This window comes from Oncorhynchus tshawytscha, linkage group LG14, assembly GCF_018296145.1.
Source record: "Oncorhynchus tshawytscha isolate Ot180627B linkage group LG14, Otsh_v2.0, whole genome shotgun sequence".
In the NCBI taxonomy this organism is placed as follows: domain Eukaryota; kingdom Metazoa; phylum Chordata; class Actinopteri; order Salmoniformes; family Salmonidae; genus Oncorhynchus; species Oncorhynchus tshawytscha.
The window spans coordinates 1,296,893-1,313,739 of NC_056442.1; the positions used below are offsets into that span (position 1 = coordinate 1,296,893).

The 16,847-nt window shown below is 44.4% G+C and overlaps 1 protein-coding gene across 2 annotated transcripts in view; it reads left to right on the forward strand.

Moving 5' to 3' along the window:
* The first annotated feature begins 6,614 nt into the window (after positions 1-6,614).
* Positions 6,615-16,847, forward strand: part of LOC112235956 (tensin) — a 209,470-nt gene continuing 199,237 nt past the window's right edge. For both annotated transcript variants that reach the window (XM_042296717.1, XM_042296720.1), the window contains exon 1: positions 6,615-6,977. In XM_042296717.1, coding sequence (XP_042152651.1) covers positions 6,876-6,977 — 102 coding nt within the window. In that variant the 5' untranslated portion in view covers positions 6,615-6,875. The remainder of the gene's footprint in view (positions 6,978-16,847) is intronic.

The following is a 16,847-nucleotide window of genomic DNA, read 5'->3' on the forward strand; positions in this document are numbered from 1 at the left end:
TTTACCAATAGACTATGTACAGCTGCAGCGATCGGTTAGTTGCTCAGATAGCTGATGTTTGAAGTTGGTGAGGGAGATAAAAGTCTCCAACTTCAGCGATTTTTGCAATTCGTTCCAGTCACAGGCAGCAGAGTACTGGAACGAAAGGCGGCCAAATGAGGTGTTGGCTTTAGGGATGATCAGTGAGATACACCTGCTGGAGCGAGTGCTACGGATGGGTGTTGCCATCGTGACCAGTGAACTGAGATAAGGCGGAGCTTTACCTAGCATGGACTTGTAGATGACCTGGAGCCAGTGGGTCTGGCGACGAATATGTAACGAGGGCCAGCCGACTAGAGCATACAAGTCGCAGTGGTGGGTGGTATAAGGTGCTTTAGTGACAAAACGGATGGCACTGTGATAGACTGCATCCAGTTTGCTGAGTAGAGTGTTGGAAGCCATTTTGTAGATGACATCGCCGAAGTCGAGGATCGGTAGGATAGTCAGTTTTACTAGGGTAAGCTTGGCGGCGTGAGTGAAGGAGGCTTTGTTGCGGAATAGAAAGCCGACTCTTGATTTGATTTTCGATTGGAGATGTTTGATATGAGTCTGGAAGGAGAGTTTGCAGTCTAGCCAGACACCTAGGTACTTATAGATGTCCACATATTCAAGGTCGGAACCATCCAGGGTGGTGATGCTAGTCGGGCATGCGGGTGCAGGCAGCGATCGGTTGAAAAGCATGCATTTGGTTTTACTAGCGTTTAAGAGCAGTTGGAGGCCACGGAAGGAGTGTTGTATGGCATTGAAGCTTGTTTGGAGGTTAGATAGCACAGTGTCCAATGACGGGCAGAAAGTATATAGAATGGTGTCGTCTGCGTAGAGGTGGATCAGGGAATCGCCCGCAGCAAGAGCAACATCATTGATATATACAGAGAAAAGAGTCGGCCCGAGAATTGAACCCTGTGGCACCCCCATAGAGACTGCCAGAGGACCGGACAGCATGCCCTCCGATTTGACACACTGAACTCTATCTGCAAAGTAATTGGTGAACCAGGCAAGGCAGTCATCCGAAAAACCAAGGCTACTGAGTCTGCCGATAAGAATATGGTGATTGACAGAGTCGAAAGCTTTGGCAAGGTCAATGAAGACGGCTGCACAGTACTGTCTTTTATCGATGGCGGTTATGATATCGTTTAGTACCTTGAGTGTGGCTGAGGTGCACCCGTGACCGGCTCGGAAACCAGATTGCACAGCGGAGAAGGTACGGTGGGATTCGAGATGGTCAGTGACCTGTTTGTTGACTTGGCTTTCGAAGACCTTAGATAGGCAGGGCAGGATGGATATAGGTCTGTAACAGTTTGGGTCCAGGGTGTCTCCCCCTTTGAAGAGGGGGATGACTGCGGCAGCTTTCCAATCCTTGGGGATCTCAGACGATATGAAAGAGAGGTTGAACAGGCTGGTAATAGGGGTTGCGACAATGGCGGCGGATAGTTTCAGAAATAGGGGGTCCAGATTGTCAAGCCCAGCTGATTTGTACGGGTCCAGGTTTTGCAGCTCTTTCAGAACATCTGCTATCTGGATTTGGGTAAAGGAGAACCTGGAGAGGCTTGGGTGAGGAGCTGCCGGGGGGGCGGAGCTGTTGGCCGAGGTTGGAGTAGCCAGGCGGAAGGCATGGCCAGCCGTTGAGAAATGTTTATTGAAGTTTTCGATAATCATGGATTTATCGGTGGTGACCGTGTTACCTAGCCTCAGTGCAGTGGGCAGCTGGGAGGAGGTGCTCTTGTTCTCCATGGACTTCACAGTGTCCCAGAACTTTTTGGAGTTGTAGCTACAGGATGCAAACTTCTGACTGAAGAAGCTGGCCTTAGCTTTCCTGACTGACTGCGTGTATTGGTTCCGGACTTCCCTGAACAGTTGCATATCACGGGGACTATTCGATGCTATTGCAGTCCGCCACAGGATGTTTTTGTGCTGGTCGAGGGAAGTCAGGTCTGGGGTGAACCAAGGACTGTATCTGTTCTTAGTTCTGCATTTTTTGAACGGAGCATGCTTATCTAAAATGGTGAGGAAGTTACTTTTAAAGAATGACCAGGCATCCTCAACTGACGGGATGAGGTCAATGTCCTTCCAGGATACCCGGGCCAGGTCGATTAGAAAGGCCTGCTCGCAGAAGTGTTTTAGGGAGCGTTTGACAGTGATGAGGGGTGGTCGTTTGACTGCGGCTCCGTAGCGGATACAGGCAATGAGGCAGTGATCGCTGAGATCCTGGTTGAAGACAGCGGAGGTGTATTTGGAGGGCCAGTTGGTCAGGATGACGTCTATGAGGGTGCCCTTGTTTACAGAGTTAGGGTTGTACCTGGTGGGTTCCTTGATGATTTGTGTGAGATTGAGGGCATTTAGATTGTAGGACTGGCGGGGTGTTAAGCATATCCCAGTTTAGGTCACCTAACGGAACAAACTCTGAGGCTAGATGGGGGGCGATCAATTCACAAATGGTGTCCAGGGCACAGCTGGGAGCTGAGGGGGGTCGGTAGCAGGCGGCAACAGTGAGAGACTTATTTCTGGAGAGAGTGATTTTCAAAATTAGTAGTTCGAACTGTTTGGGTATGGACCTGGAAAGTATGACATTACTTTGCAGGCTATCTCTGCAGTAGACTGCAACTCCTCCCCCTTTGGCAGTTCTATCTTGACGGAAGATGTTATAGTTGGGTATGGAAATCTCTGAATTTTTGGTGGCCTTCCTGAGCCAGGATTCAGACACAGCAAGGACATCAGGGTTAGCAGAGTGTGCTAGAGCAGTGAGTAAAACAAACTTAGGGAGGAGGCTTCTGATGTTGACATGCATGAAACCAAGGCTTTTTCGATCACAGAAATCAACAAATGAGGGTGCCTGGGGACATGCAGGGCCTGGGTTTACCTCCACATCACCCGCGGAACAGAGAAGGAGTAGTATGAGTGTGCGGCTAAAGGCTATCAAAACTGGTCGCCTAGAGCGTTGGGGACAGAGAATAAGAGGAGCAGGTTTCTGGGCATGGTAGAATATATTCAGGGCATAATGCGCAGACAGGGGTATGGTGGGGTGCGGGTACAGCGGAGGTAAGCCCAGGCACTGGGTGATGATGAGAGAGGTTGTATCTCTGGACATGCTGGTTGTAATGGGTGAGGTCACCGCATGTGTGGGAGGTGGGACAAAGGAGTTATCAGGGGTATGAAGAGTAGAACTAGGGGCTCCATTGTGAACTAGAACAATGATAACTAACCTGAGCAACAGTATACAAGGCATATTGACATTTGAGAGAGACATACAGCGAGGCATACAGTAATCACAGGTGTTGAATTGGGAAAGCTAGCTAAGACAGTAGGTGAGACAACAGCTAATCAGCTAGCACAACAACAGCAGGTAAAATTGCGTTGACTAGGCAACGGGGCCGACAGATAAAACATAAACAAGCAGAATGGAGTACCGTGATTAATGGACAGTCCAGTGTGCATCAGCTATGTAGCCAAGAGATCAGTGTCCAGGGGGCAGCGGTGGATGGGGCAGGGAAGCTGGACTGGCGAGTGTTATCCAGGTTGAAAAAAAGTTAACAATGACTAAATAGCTTGTAGCTAGTTAGCTGGTTAGCTTCTGGAGGTTCTTGAGTGTGTTCTAAAAATTAAAAATAATAGCGATTCCGTATCACATTGGGTGAGGCAGGTTTCCGGAAAGGTATAAACAGATTAAAAATCAAGAAGAGATAGAAAGTAAATATGGGTCTGGTGAGTGTTTGGGACGCGGCGATTCAGACGGTTAGCAGGCCTGTGCTAACAAGCTAACAGTTCGTAGGCCCGGGCTAAACAAGGTAGCAGTTAGCGGACCGGGGCTAGACAAGGTAGCAGTTAGCAGGCTGAGTTTAGCAAGCAGGGAGATAGCGAGGGCTAGAGAGTTGGCCTTTGGGGGACGTCGCGATGGGGTGAGTCTGTTTATTCCTCTTCATGCGGTGACATCGATAGACCGGTCGTGGGCCCGGGTATTGTAGCCCAGGAGTATGCTACGGTGGTAGTACAGGTGCGCTGGCCGGGCTAGCTTCACGCTAAGTGGGTGGAAACGCTAGCCAGGAGTAATCATCCGGGGTTGCAGTTTAGCTAGATAGCTAGTTGTGAAGATCCAGCTGAAAAATGTTCCGTTTGCGGTGGGAATCCGGGGATGAAAAATAAATAGGTCCGTTATGCTCTGGTTAGAGTCGCATTGTTCGAACTGGCGAGAGCTTTCCGAGCTAAAGGTTAGCTTAGCTGATGACCGGTTAGCTGAAGACCGCTAGCATAGCTGGTGGTTAGCTGGCTAGCTTCAGTTGAGGGGTTCCGGTTCCGAAGTAAATATAAATACTTTAGGAAAAATAGCTACATTGGGTGAGGCGGGTTGCAGGAGAGTATTTGGAAGCTTAGGTTTAGCAAAATGTTTTTAAAGAGATATGCGAAGAAAAATATGTAAAAAACGAAAAAGAAACAATATGTACAAGGCACACGACGCGACAGGTCGACTTACTGCTACGCCATCTTGGATCGAAGATAAAGCAAAGCAGTTCGACACAAACAACAACACAGAGTCATACATGGAATAAACAAACATACAGTGGGGCAAAAAAGTATTTAGTCAGCCACCAATTGTGCAAGTTCTCCCACTTAAAAAGATGAAAGAGGCCTGTCATTTTCATCATAGGTACACTTCAACTATGACAGACAAAATAAGAAAAAAAATATCCAGAAAATCACATTGTAGGATTTTTAATGAATTTATTTGCAAATTATGGTGGAAAATAAGTATTTGGTCAATAACAAAAGTTTATCTCAATACTTTGTTATATACCCTTTGTTGGCAATGACAGAGGTCAAATGTTTTCTGTAAGTTTTCTGTAAGTTTTCTCCTCTAGAGCAGTGATGTTTTGGGGCTGTTGCTGGGCAACACAGACTTTCAACTCCCTCCAAAGATTTTCTATGGGGTTGAGATCTGGAGACTGGCTAGGCCACTCCAGGACCTTGAAATGCTTCTTACGAAGTCACTCCTTCGTTGCCCGGGCGGTGTGTTTGGGATCATTGTCATGCTGAAAGACCCAGCCACGTTTGATCTTCAATGCCCTTGCTGATGGAAGGAGGTTTTTACTCAAAATCTCACGATACATGGCCCCATTCATTCTTTCCTTTACACGGATCAGTCGTCCTGGTCCCTTTGCAGAAAAACAGCCCCAAAGCATGATGTTTCCACCCCTATGCTTCACAGTAGGTATGGTGTTCTTTGCATGCAACTCAGCATTCTTTGTCCTCCAAACACGACGAGTTGAGTTTTTACCAAAAAGTTATATTTTGGTTTCATCTGACCATATGACATTCTCCCAATCTTCTTCTGGATCATCCAAATGCTCTCTAGCAAACTTCAGACGGGCCTGGACATGTACTGTCTTAAGCAGGGGGACACGTCTGGCACTGCAGGATTTGAGTCCCTGGCAGCATAGTGTGCTACTGATGGTAGGCTTTGTTACTTTGGTCCCAGCTCTCTGCAGGTCATTCACTAGGTCCCCCCGTGTGGTTCTGGGGTTTTTGCTCACCGTTCTTGTGATAATTTTGACCCCACGGGGTGAGATCTTCCGTGGAGCCCCAGATCGAGGGAGATTATCAGTGGTCTTGTATGTCTTCCATTTCCTAATAATTGCTCCCACAGTTGATTTATTCAAACCAAGCTGCTTACCTATTGCAGATTCAGTCTTCCCAGCCTGGTGCAGGTCTACAATTTTGTTTCTGGTGTCCTTTGACAGCTCTTTGGTCTTGGTCATAGTGGAGTTTGGAGTGTGACTGTTTGAGGTTGTGGACAGGTGTCTTTTATACTGATAACAAGTTCAAACAGGTGCCATTAATACAGGTAACGAGTGGAGGACAGAGGAGCCTCTTAAAGAAAAAGTTACAGGTCTGTGAGAGCCAGAAATCTTGCTCGTTTGTAGGTGACCAAATACTTATTTTCCACAATAATTTGCAAATAAATTCATAAAAAATCCTACAATGTGATTTTCTGGATTTTTTCCCCTCATTTTGTCTGTCATAGTTGAAGTGTACCTATGATGACAATTACAGGCCTCTCTCATCTTTTTAAGTGGGAAAACTTGCACAATTGGTGGCAGACTAAATACTTTTTTGCCCCACTGTACAGTCAATTATACAATAGAAAAAGTCTATATACAGTGTGTGCAAATGAGGTAGGATAAGGTAGGTTGGCAATATATAGGCCATAGTGGCGAAATAATTACAATATAGCAATTAAACACTGGAGTGATAGATGTGTAGAAGATGTGTGCAAGAAGATATACTGGGGTGCAAAGGAGCTAAATAAATCATATAAATAACAGTATGGGGATGAAGTACTGTAGTTCATCGATAGTTAAATATTAGGTCAATAATAATATTCATCATCATTAATAAACACACACGTTTCAAGGCTAAACATATTTTAACACCCATCCATTTTAAATAAGCATGCTTATGTTCCACACGGGGACCAGTCTTTGGAAGTTGTCGTACTGGGCAGGTTATGGGAGGCTGAGGGAGGGAGGAATGAGCAGAGTTGAATTACAAACACATTTGCGGGTACCTTTTCTCCACTCCATACCAGCGTGGGGTAGGTAAATGTAGGTGACGGATTTTATCCACCAAATCTCAGCGGGAATACTGAGTAATGTCTGCGAGATTTATTGAGACTGGAGCACGGGTTGTAGACTACTCGCGCCTGTCTCACCTGCGTGACTTTTCAGTGTGTCTTTTGGAAACTGCGACCGTAAGCTTTGATTTGAAAAAATAGAGCAGAGCCGCAACACGATATATCGGGACATTGATTTGAATTGAATGGATCATTGTTCGTTGAATTCGTCTATATGGGATGTACTGTGAGTTTCATATGTTGTGAGGACGAGTTGTTGGTGCCCCTCGGTCGCTATGAGGAGAAAGAGAAAGAAGAATCCACAATCTTATCAAAGGTAAGAAAAATAATACATTTGGCCTGATTTTGGATGATATTCTTGAGTCGTTTAAGTAAAAATAGGTAGTTCGAGTACACGATCTGAACTTGACAATGGATTAAAGGGAGGTCTGTATGTTTGGCTTCAGGGCACATTTGCGTTGACGTCTGTTTGTTTACCTGTCACGCATCGTTTCTAATAACACCGCCGACGTCACTGTCACGCAGTCTTCCTATCACCCACGCAACTTTCCTTGTTAGCCTTCATTTGTTTAGAAAGGTTTACCTTGGCTTGAAACTCAAGATAAAATCCACCTCTCCTTGTTTGCACTGGTAGGCTACTGTACTCTATCATTTCTGTCATGCGCTGAGACAAGAGGCACATCAGGCAATATGACGCATTTTCAGGTTGGCATATGGTGACTATAAATAGTCTATGCCAATTACCTGCAAATTTTTGTAAAAGTAGTTCAAACCCCAAACAGTCAAGCTGTTTTCAAAACCTATGAGTAGAACTCGGCAGACATCCAAGTTGGCAGAACAACTCCACTAGCGGACTAGGGTGGTCTGGTTTTGAGTGTCTGGTCTTTGGCTTGATAACATGAAGAGGGGAAGGGGAGGTATAGCTGGGGTAACAAGATGCTGCTTTGTTTTGGTGGAATGGACAAAGTGTTATAATCGTTAAAGTATCTATGGGAAGGAGAGTAGACAAGGAAAGGAGACAAGGAAAGGAGATTTGAAAAGGAAGTCACTTAATTGTGACAGGTCCTTACTCATGAGGTTGATGTTGTGAGTTAGTCATTCCTGGACAGTGGCTCCTTCTCCTCCTCTTCCCCTCATCCCCCCCACCTCTTCCTCATCCTCTCCCTCCCCTCCACCTTACACCCTGACCTGTCAGATCAAAAGCTACCTTTCAACCTCCCTCCACCTCCCAACTGGGGTTTATGAGGTGTGTGTGAGAGAGAGAGGGAGACCTCTTTGGTCTTCATACAAAAACCCCTTTGCACCTGGGCTTCAGGTGTTTACCTGTGTGTGTGTGTGTGTGTGTGTGTGTGTGTGTGTGTGTGTGTGTGTGTGTGTGTGTGTGTGTGTGTGTGTGTGTGGGTTGGGGAGTGGGTTGGGGAGAGTTGACCAAGGTGCTGTGTAATAGTAGGGTTGACAGATGGACTCAAGGCTAACAGCACACCCTTCACATCAGTCAAGTCAAGTGCTCATTTCATTTACATCGATGACTTAATTGATTTAACGTCTTCGCCCAGTCTCCTTATCACCTTATTTGTCAACTGATTTACTAAACAAAAGGCACATCTCAATAGGTGGTCCAGGTATGTCATGACATGGCAGAAGTGGACTGGGCTTTAAAACACTGAGTTTCATCCCTTCACATCCCACTGGCCACAGTCATCAGTTCAACGTCTGGTTTTGATTTACATTTGGTTGAGTTGTCAACTAACGTGAATTCAATGTGAAATCATCTAAACATGTCATCATGTTATTGGATTTAGGTAAAACGTTGGGTGAAAAAACAACGACATTCCCTGATGTTGATGACTTTTTTCAAATCCAATCAGTTTTCCATGTTGAGTCAATGTTTTCAAATCCAATCAGTTTTCCATGTTGAGTCAATGTTTTCAAATGACATTTTTGTTGTTGAAATGATGTGGAAAGAACCTTGATTCAACCAGTTTTTGCCCAATGGAACATTGTGAGGATAAAAACATAAACACCTCAATATACATTTATCAGACACTCTTATCCAGAGCTACTTACAGGACCAATTGGGGTTCAGTACCTTGCTCAAGGGCACATCAAACACTTTTTCACCAAGTTGGCTCGGGGATTTGAACCAGCAACCTTTCGTTACACTTGGGCTCCCAAGTGGCGCAGCGGTCTATGGCACTGCATCTCAGTGCTAAAGGCGTCACTACAGACCTGGTTCAATTCAAAGCTGTATCACAACCGGCCGTGATTGGGAGTCCCAGAGGGCGGCGTACAATTGGTCCAGAGTTGTCCGGGTTAAGGCTTGGCCGGGGTAGGCCGTCATTGTAAATAAGAATTTGTTCTTAACTGACTTGCCTAATTAAATAAAGGTTAAATAAAAAATACAGGCCCAACACTATCCTCTAGGTTACCTACTCTTTTTATAAAATGCACACACATAATGTTTATTACATGTCTATGCTATTGTGTCTCCTACAGGAATCCTCCTACTTTATCTCTTAAAGAGATTGAGTGATAGATAGGTTACATCCCAAAATGCACCCTATTCCCTTTATAGTGCACTACCTTTGACCAGGGCCCTGTGGGTCAAAAGTAGTGCACTACCCAGGGAATAGGGTGTCATTTGGGATGCAGAGGGGGTCTGGCTGTGTACAGGCTGCTCTCTCTTTCTCTCCGTCTGTCAGCTCAGTGGCAGACCATAGGCCAGTGTTAGACACAGGGTGTCAGTCCATGTTTGGCTGGAGATGAACAGTAGCTTATGACCAGAGCTCCTCACACTGAGAAAGATTCATATCAATACAGGAGAAAGAGTCATATCAATACAAGAGAAAGAGTCATATCAATACAGGAGGAGGAGTCATACCAATACAGGAGAAGAGTCATATCAATAGAGGAGAAGGAGTCATATCAATACAGGACAAAGAGTCATATCAACACAGGAGGAAGATTCATATCAATACAGTAAAATAGTCATACAGGAGAGAATGTCATATCAATACAGGAGGAAGATTCATATCAATACAGGAGAAAGAGTCATATCAATACAGGAGAAGAGTCATATCAATACAGGAGAAAGAGTCATATCAGTACAGGAGAAGAGTCATATCAATACAGGAGAAAGAGTCATATCAATACAGGAGAAGATTTATGCCAATACAGTAAAAGAGTCATATCAATACAGGAGAAGGCGTCATATCAATACAGGAGAAAGAGTCATATCAATACAAGAGAGGGAGTCATACCAATACAGGAGAAAGATTAATATCAATACAGTGAAAGAGTCATATCAATATAGGAGGAAGATTCTTGTCAATACAGGAGAGTCACAATAAAGTAAAATAGTCATATCAATACAGGAGAAAGATTCATATCATTACAGTAAAAGAGTCATATCAATACAGGAGAAAGAGTCATATCAATACTGGAGAAAGAGTCATATCAATACAAGAGAGGGAGTCATATCAATACAGGAGAAGAGTCATATCAATACAGGAGAAAGATTCATATCAATACAGTAAAAGAGTCATATCAATACAGGAGAAAGATTCATATCAATACAGTAAAAGAGTCATATCAATACAGGAGAAAGAGTCATATCAATACTGGAGAAAGAGTCATATCAATACAGTAAAAGAGTCATATCAATACAGGAGGAGGCTGACATGGCAAGCTGGACACTGTAGACATCCAGAGTAATGTTTATGTAGAAGATTGATTGTATCACGTATACACACATTTTCACTGACTTTATCTCTCTGACTCTCTTTTTTAACATTATCATACAAACTGACAGCTCCTTCCTGAGAGGGTCACATAAGCCCACACGCACGCATGCGCACACACACACACACGCACACGCACGCACGCACGCACACACACACACACACACACACACACACACACACACACACACACACACACACACACACACACACACAGCGGTTGTGTAATTATCTGATAAGGTATGTGCACGAGTGTGGCTCTCCCGTTCTCCCACAATGCCGTGCCACATTCCTCTCGCTCGCTAGCTCTACAGGGAAACACAGTGTCCTCTGTGCTGCGTTACCACGGCAACCCCTGCCTCACTCTTACCTGACACACCCCCGACCACACACACACACACACACACACACACACACACACACACACACACACACACACACACACACACACACACACACACACACACACACACACACACACACACACACACAATGTGAGCACACACAATCACACTCACACTCACACTCACACTAATGAGTGTGTGTGTGTGTGTTGTTTGTGCCTGGGCTGGTGTCCCGTTGTTTCACTGGTTTCACACAGGTCTCTAGATGAAACAGTGGCAGATACATGATACGCATTCTGAAGAGCGTTCTACTGTAGTTACGTCCAGCAGGCCTATCTGTCAGTGGGTCAGAGAGAATGCTTTAAACCTCTCATTGAGACGGACGGAAAGCTCAAATGAAAGCTAGTACAATAGCGTAGGTTTCCACCCCCCCATCTTAAGGAGGGTTGTGTGAATACAGCAGATTTGAGGGATCATCTTCCACATGGAATTCCCATTGCTCCTGCCCATTTCATTCCATAATCCCCATCACGTCAAAGTCAACGTTCAGAGGTTGGATTCAGTCACAGGGCACTTTACCGCTCGGGATAAGTGGGTAATTAATTACATGATGGTCTCGTCCTGACCTTAGAGATCCTTTTTATTCTCTATTTTGGTTAGGTCAGGGTGTGACTAGGTTGGTAGTCTAGTTTTTTCATTTCTATGTTGGCCTGGTATGGTTCCCAATCAGAGGCAGCTGTCTATCGTTGTCTCTGATTGGGGATCATATTTAGGCAGCCTTTTCCCACTGGGTTTTTGTGGGATCTTGTCTATGTCGAGTTGCCTGCGAGCACTACATTAGTTTCACGTTTCTTTTTGAGCTTTATTGTTTTCTGTGAGTTTCATTATACACACATACGTGACAATGATGAAGGTAAAGAAACTGAAAGTATATTGTAATTACACCCCTATTTCAATGGCACCTCCTTTATTTAGTAACAAGCTAGAATATAATAATGTATTAATTATCTTTGTCATAAATGGACATTTGTCTTCAGGCTATCTCAGTCTGATTATTACATAACATGTCATTGTTGTCTGTGGGCTCTTTCCCCACGTCCTTTTCTGGTTCTTTTCGAAGATTAGAGTGCTAGCAGGCCTCTGGGGTTATTTGTCCTGTAATCATGCTTTCATGAATGAACTGGGAGTGGAAGTGTTCACTCTAGAAGGTTGTTAAATCCCTCTTTTACATGCCCCATTTACCTTGAATAAACACAGAGAAACACTTCCATTTTGCTATTTTCCTCCTAACTGGCGAGGACAAATGACTGCAGTCTGTGCTAATTCTAGATCTTCTGTTGTTTTTGTGTGTTTCTTTCCATATTTTCCACATGTTTCCCCTGGGCTTGCTGTTGCCTAGGTGCTCTGAATGGAATGTCATGTGTCAGTGGCTGGGACTGGGATTGGTGGAACAGACACGGCGACTCCGGTCCATTCAGAGGTGGCTGAGGGGACCTGCCTCCAGAGCTATACAGATATAGGATCTTTAATTTGAGCCAGTTTGCTACAGCAGGAAAATAATCCTGCAGAAACAGGAAATGTGAATTATTATGTGGATTATAATTAATGGAGTTGATACATTTTTCATTAGGGCAAGACTGAATTTACAAACATTAGAAGCCCCTTAATAATCAAATACACGACATGTTTGCATTTCCTGCTTTGCAGGGAAATTCTCAGCAACAAAAGGGTGATCAAATGAAGATCTTACTTCTATTGTGTTTGTCCCAAATGGGCCTCTTAAAAAGTAGTGCAATATAAAAGGGAATAGGGTGCCATTTGTGATGAGACCTAGATAAACACACCCAATCCCAAATCCCTCCCCTATCCACCTTGGAGACATGTTGGATTAGTGTGAGTTTGAGCTCTGTCTAATTCCACTTGGTGCCAACATGCAGGTTAGACATTTTCCCATTTTCTGCATGATGTACTGTATGGCTCTGCCGCCTGCCAATGCATTGTCTATGGGAGAGCTATGTAAAATACGTAGTGTGAAAGTGAGGCCTTAGTGTACACTAATCCACCCAAACAAACTTGCTACAACCAGAAATGGTGTCACATTATAACCCTGGAGGCATGGATTGCCTCAGCACTTCTGCTGTCCGGGTGTTGGAGGTTCCCAATGGTCACTAAACATTTGGTGTATTTCATATTTTAACCCCCTGCCACATACAGATGTAGAATCTTAATTTGAGCCAGTTTACTACAGTGGGAAAATAATCCTGCAGCAACAGGAAATGTGAATTATCATGTGGATTATAATTAATGGATATTATTGTAGGGGGTGATACATTTTGCGTAAGGTAAAAGTTTAAAAGTGGAAATTACACATTTCAGAAGCCTTTTACACATTCCAGAAACTTTTGACTGGTACTGTATCTAAATGCTAGCTACTTTGCCTGTATCAGAGGAGCAGTCTTATTCAAATGGCAGCTGTGCCACCCAAAGTTTTCCAATAGAAACCCTCATGTCATATAGTCTTTCATAGCCTATCGTTATCCTGATCATTGCTTGAATTATTGTCCTATGGATTTGTATCCGCATCGCCTAGGCCTGATCACAGAATATAACATACACCACTGGGTCAATACCATTAAATAAAAATCTAGCTTAATTTGTTGTCGTCATAGAAACTCAGCCTCACACACAAGGGCCACATCTCTCTCTCTCTCTCTCTCTCTCTCTCTCTCTCTCTCTCACTGCCTCTCCCCCCTTGCTCTACATCCCCCTCCTTCCCTCCCTCTCTCTCCGAAATGCAGAACTCTCAACGCTGAATACTCTCTGACGAGGCAATCTATCCCCCAGTAGCCAATGATAACACTCGGACAGCAGAAGTGATGAGGCAATCCATTCTGCTCCAGCCAATAATAATGCATGGACAGAAAGTGATGAGGCCTGTGCCTGTGCACGTGGAATGGAAATCAGGTGCTGCTTGGTTTTAATGGGAAATGTCAAGTGGTGGAGCGCTGCACATTCATCACCCAGCAGCCCCATACGCTGGCACCCAGCCAGGCCAGGGCTGGCTTGTAGATCATGGGTTTCTCTAGCTGAGATCACTGTGTATGGAAGGGGCCTGTGAACTGGGCCGGTCTATTATAACATGTGACGTAAGGCTGTTATAGCCAGCTGAGGTCGCTTACTGAAGGCCAGTTAGTGGATGAAGTCATAATGTGGTCTTCATCGATTGATCGAAGTGGATTGCGTCACTTTTTCCGATGTCGTTTTGGAAGTGTACTGACATCTCTGGTGGTTCATGACTTGACACGTGCTATTAAACATCTATAATGGGAAACATGTGCGAAGGTGCTCTCAAACACAGCATGATGAGAATGAACTATTTTCATTTTTCAAGGTCCATGTCACCACAGGTCGGCAGCCCTGTCCTCCTTATTCCTCCATAGTTATGTTATCAAACACAGCAGATAGATATAAAGTAGGTAGATAACACAAACACAGCATATATATATATATATATATATATATATAGATGTTGATAACACATCAAAACTATGAGGATTGAAGCCTGACATAGAAGCAAAATAAGTAGATCTGCAGATTCCATCTCCCTTGTCAAGTCGCCCCCACAGATCTAGTGAAGACAATAGGTGGCTGAGGCCAACTCTTGGTTGTTTGGGGGGAAGAGGCCTGAAATTTCAGGTTTCGGATTCCAAAGGGTTTGCTTTTAACTATGCCTCTGTGCTTACCCCATAACATCTTGCTAATGTCTTTGCTAAAAGGCTAAAACTGTCATTTTCAGACAAATGATCCAAGAGAAACAGAGAAAGGGGGAAGGTGGGTGCTGGTGGCGTGTGGGGAGGATAGAGGAGTGAGGTAGGCCTCTTGTGATGTTTACTCCCCTCTTCTGTCAGGGCCCACTTCCACTAGCCAGGGATCTCTTCTCTCTCCTAAATAACATTCCTTTCAGACAGGCACACACAGAGACGCCCTTGGTGTTGTTCTGTCTACTGTCAACATTAGGACCCCTAAGGGATGAATGCTTGATATACGACCCAAAACGTTTTCATCTCTCCTTAAACTATTTGAAGCTGTAATAGACAGCTTATCTCGAAGTACAAATCTCAGAATTGTTCTTAGATCTTTGTGTATATTTACACTAGTAGATGTGACGTAGCCCTGAACGGAAAATACAGCAAACGCAAGGTCAACAAGGTCACTGTTGAAAATGTGTGAGGGGAACATTTCCACTTAATCCTTAGCATCACATTCTCCTCAGTATTCTGTTATGAGTTATGAGAAACTAAGTGGCTGTCACAACTCAGGATAGCGGGATAGAGGAGGGAGAGAGAGAGGAGGAGAGGAGAGGTTGACTAATTTCTCCATGCTGCAGCCTATGATTAGTATTACACTGGGGAGTCGTCTGCTGATCACTGTCTAAACCTCTCTTCATTATCCAATGATTCACTATCAGCTGGCATCACCATGTGTGTGTCAGTATGTGTGTGTGTGTCAGTATGTGTGTGTGTCTCAGTTTTTGTCAGTGTGTATGTGTCAGTGTGTGTGTCAGTGTGTGTGATAGCAGGGGCAGGGGCAAAGAGGGAGCAGGGGCAGGAGAGAGGGAGGGAGAGAGAGGGAGAGAGAGAGGAGAGAGAGAGAGAGAGAGAGAGAGAGAGAGAGGGGGAACAATAGAGGTAGAGGAGGAAGAGGCCATAGTTTTAGCCACAAGGTGGCGGTGTTGCAGTGAGAGAGAGAACCAGACTGCAGGTGTGAAATCAGCCCGATGCAGAAACCCACCGATGCGACACTTAAGAACCTCAGCTCTGATGCAGCCTGCCATCCTCAATCTATGTGACAATCTGGGAAAGAAAGAGTGGAATGAACGAATGAATGAACATCCGTCTTTCTGTCATTTAGACTAATCCTGTCAGGGGTTCACACGGTCCGACCGTGAATCAGTGACCCAGTGCGGTCACCTCTGAGCTAACTAAGCAGGTATCCACAGAGAGACCAGCCATGTTCCCACACCATGTCATGGTACATCATGTTAACAGGATTAAAGGGATAGTTCACTCACATATCAAATTAAAGGGGAGGTCTTCTCACATTATAAACTGTGTTTAGAATTGCCTTGGATGATATGGCTTTAAACTGCTATTTCTTTCAAAGTTCCAGAGGGCTAAAGTTAGCATCATGACTGACAATCCTATTGGAAACCATGGATTAGCATTCTTTCCAAGTAGAAGCTGTATGCAGCTAGCTTCCTGTGCAGAGTGGAGTCATTGTGTTAGATTATGTGGATGGATGAGGTTGGTTATGGAGTCATTGTGTTAGATTATGTGGATGGATGGATGGATGGATGGATTTGGTTATGGAGTCATTGTGTTAGATTATGTGGATGGATGGGGTTGGTTATAGAGTCATTGTGTTAGATTATGTGGATGGATGAGGTTGGTTATAGAGTCATTGTGTTAGATTATGTGGATGGATGAGGTTGGTTATGGAGTCATTTTGTTAGATTATGTGGATGGATGTGGTTGGTTATGGAGTCAGTGTGTTAGATTATGTGGATGGATGTGGTTGGTTATGGAGTCATTGTGTTAGATTATGTGGATGAATGGGGTTGGTTATACAGTCATTGTGTTAGATTATGTGGATGGATGAGGTTGGTTATGGAGTCAGTGTGTTAGATTATGTGGATGGATGGGGTTGGTTATGGAGTCAGTGTGTTAGATTATGTGGATGGATGGGGTTGGTTATGGAGTCAGTGTGTTAGATTATGTGGATGGATGGGGTTGGTTATAGAATCATTTTGTTAGATTATGTGGATGGATGAGGTTGGTTATGGAGTCAGTGTGTTAGATTATGTGGATGGATGAGGTTGGTTATGGAGTCAGTGTATCGGTTTGTTTCAGTGTTTTAGTGTGAGGACTCTACAGAATGTCTCTGTCCTGTAGAAAGTGTGTATGTTAGCGTGAGGACTGTACAGAATATCTCTGCCCTGTAGAAAGCATCTGTGTGTTAATATAACCTGTACAGAGTGACAGTGTCCTGTAGATATCAGTGTGTGTGTGTCCTGTAGATATCAGTGTGTATGTGTGTCCTGTA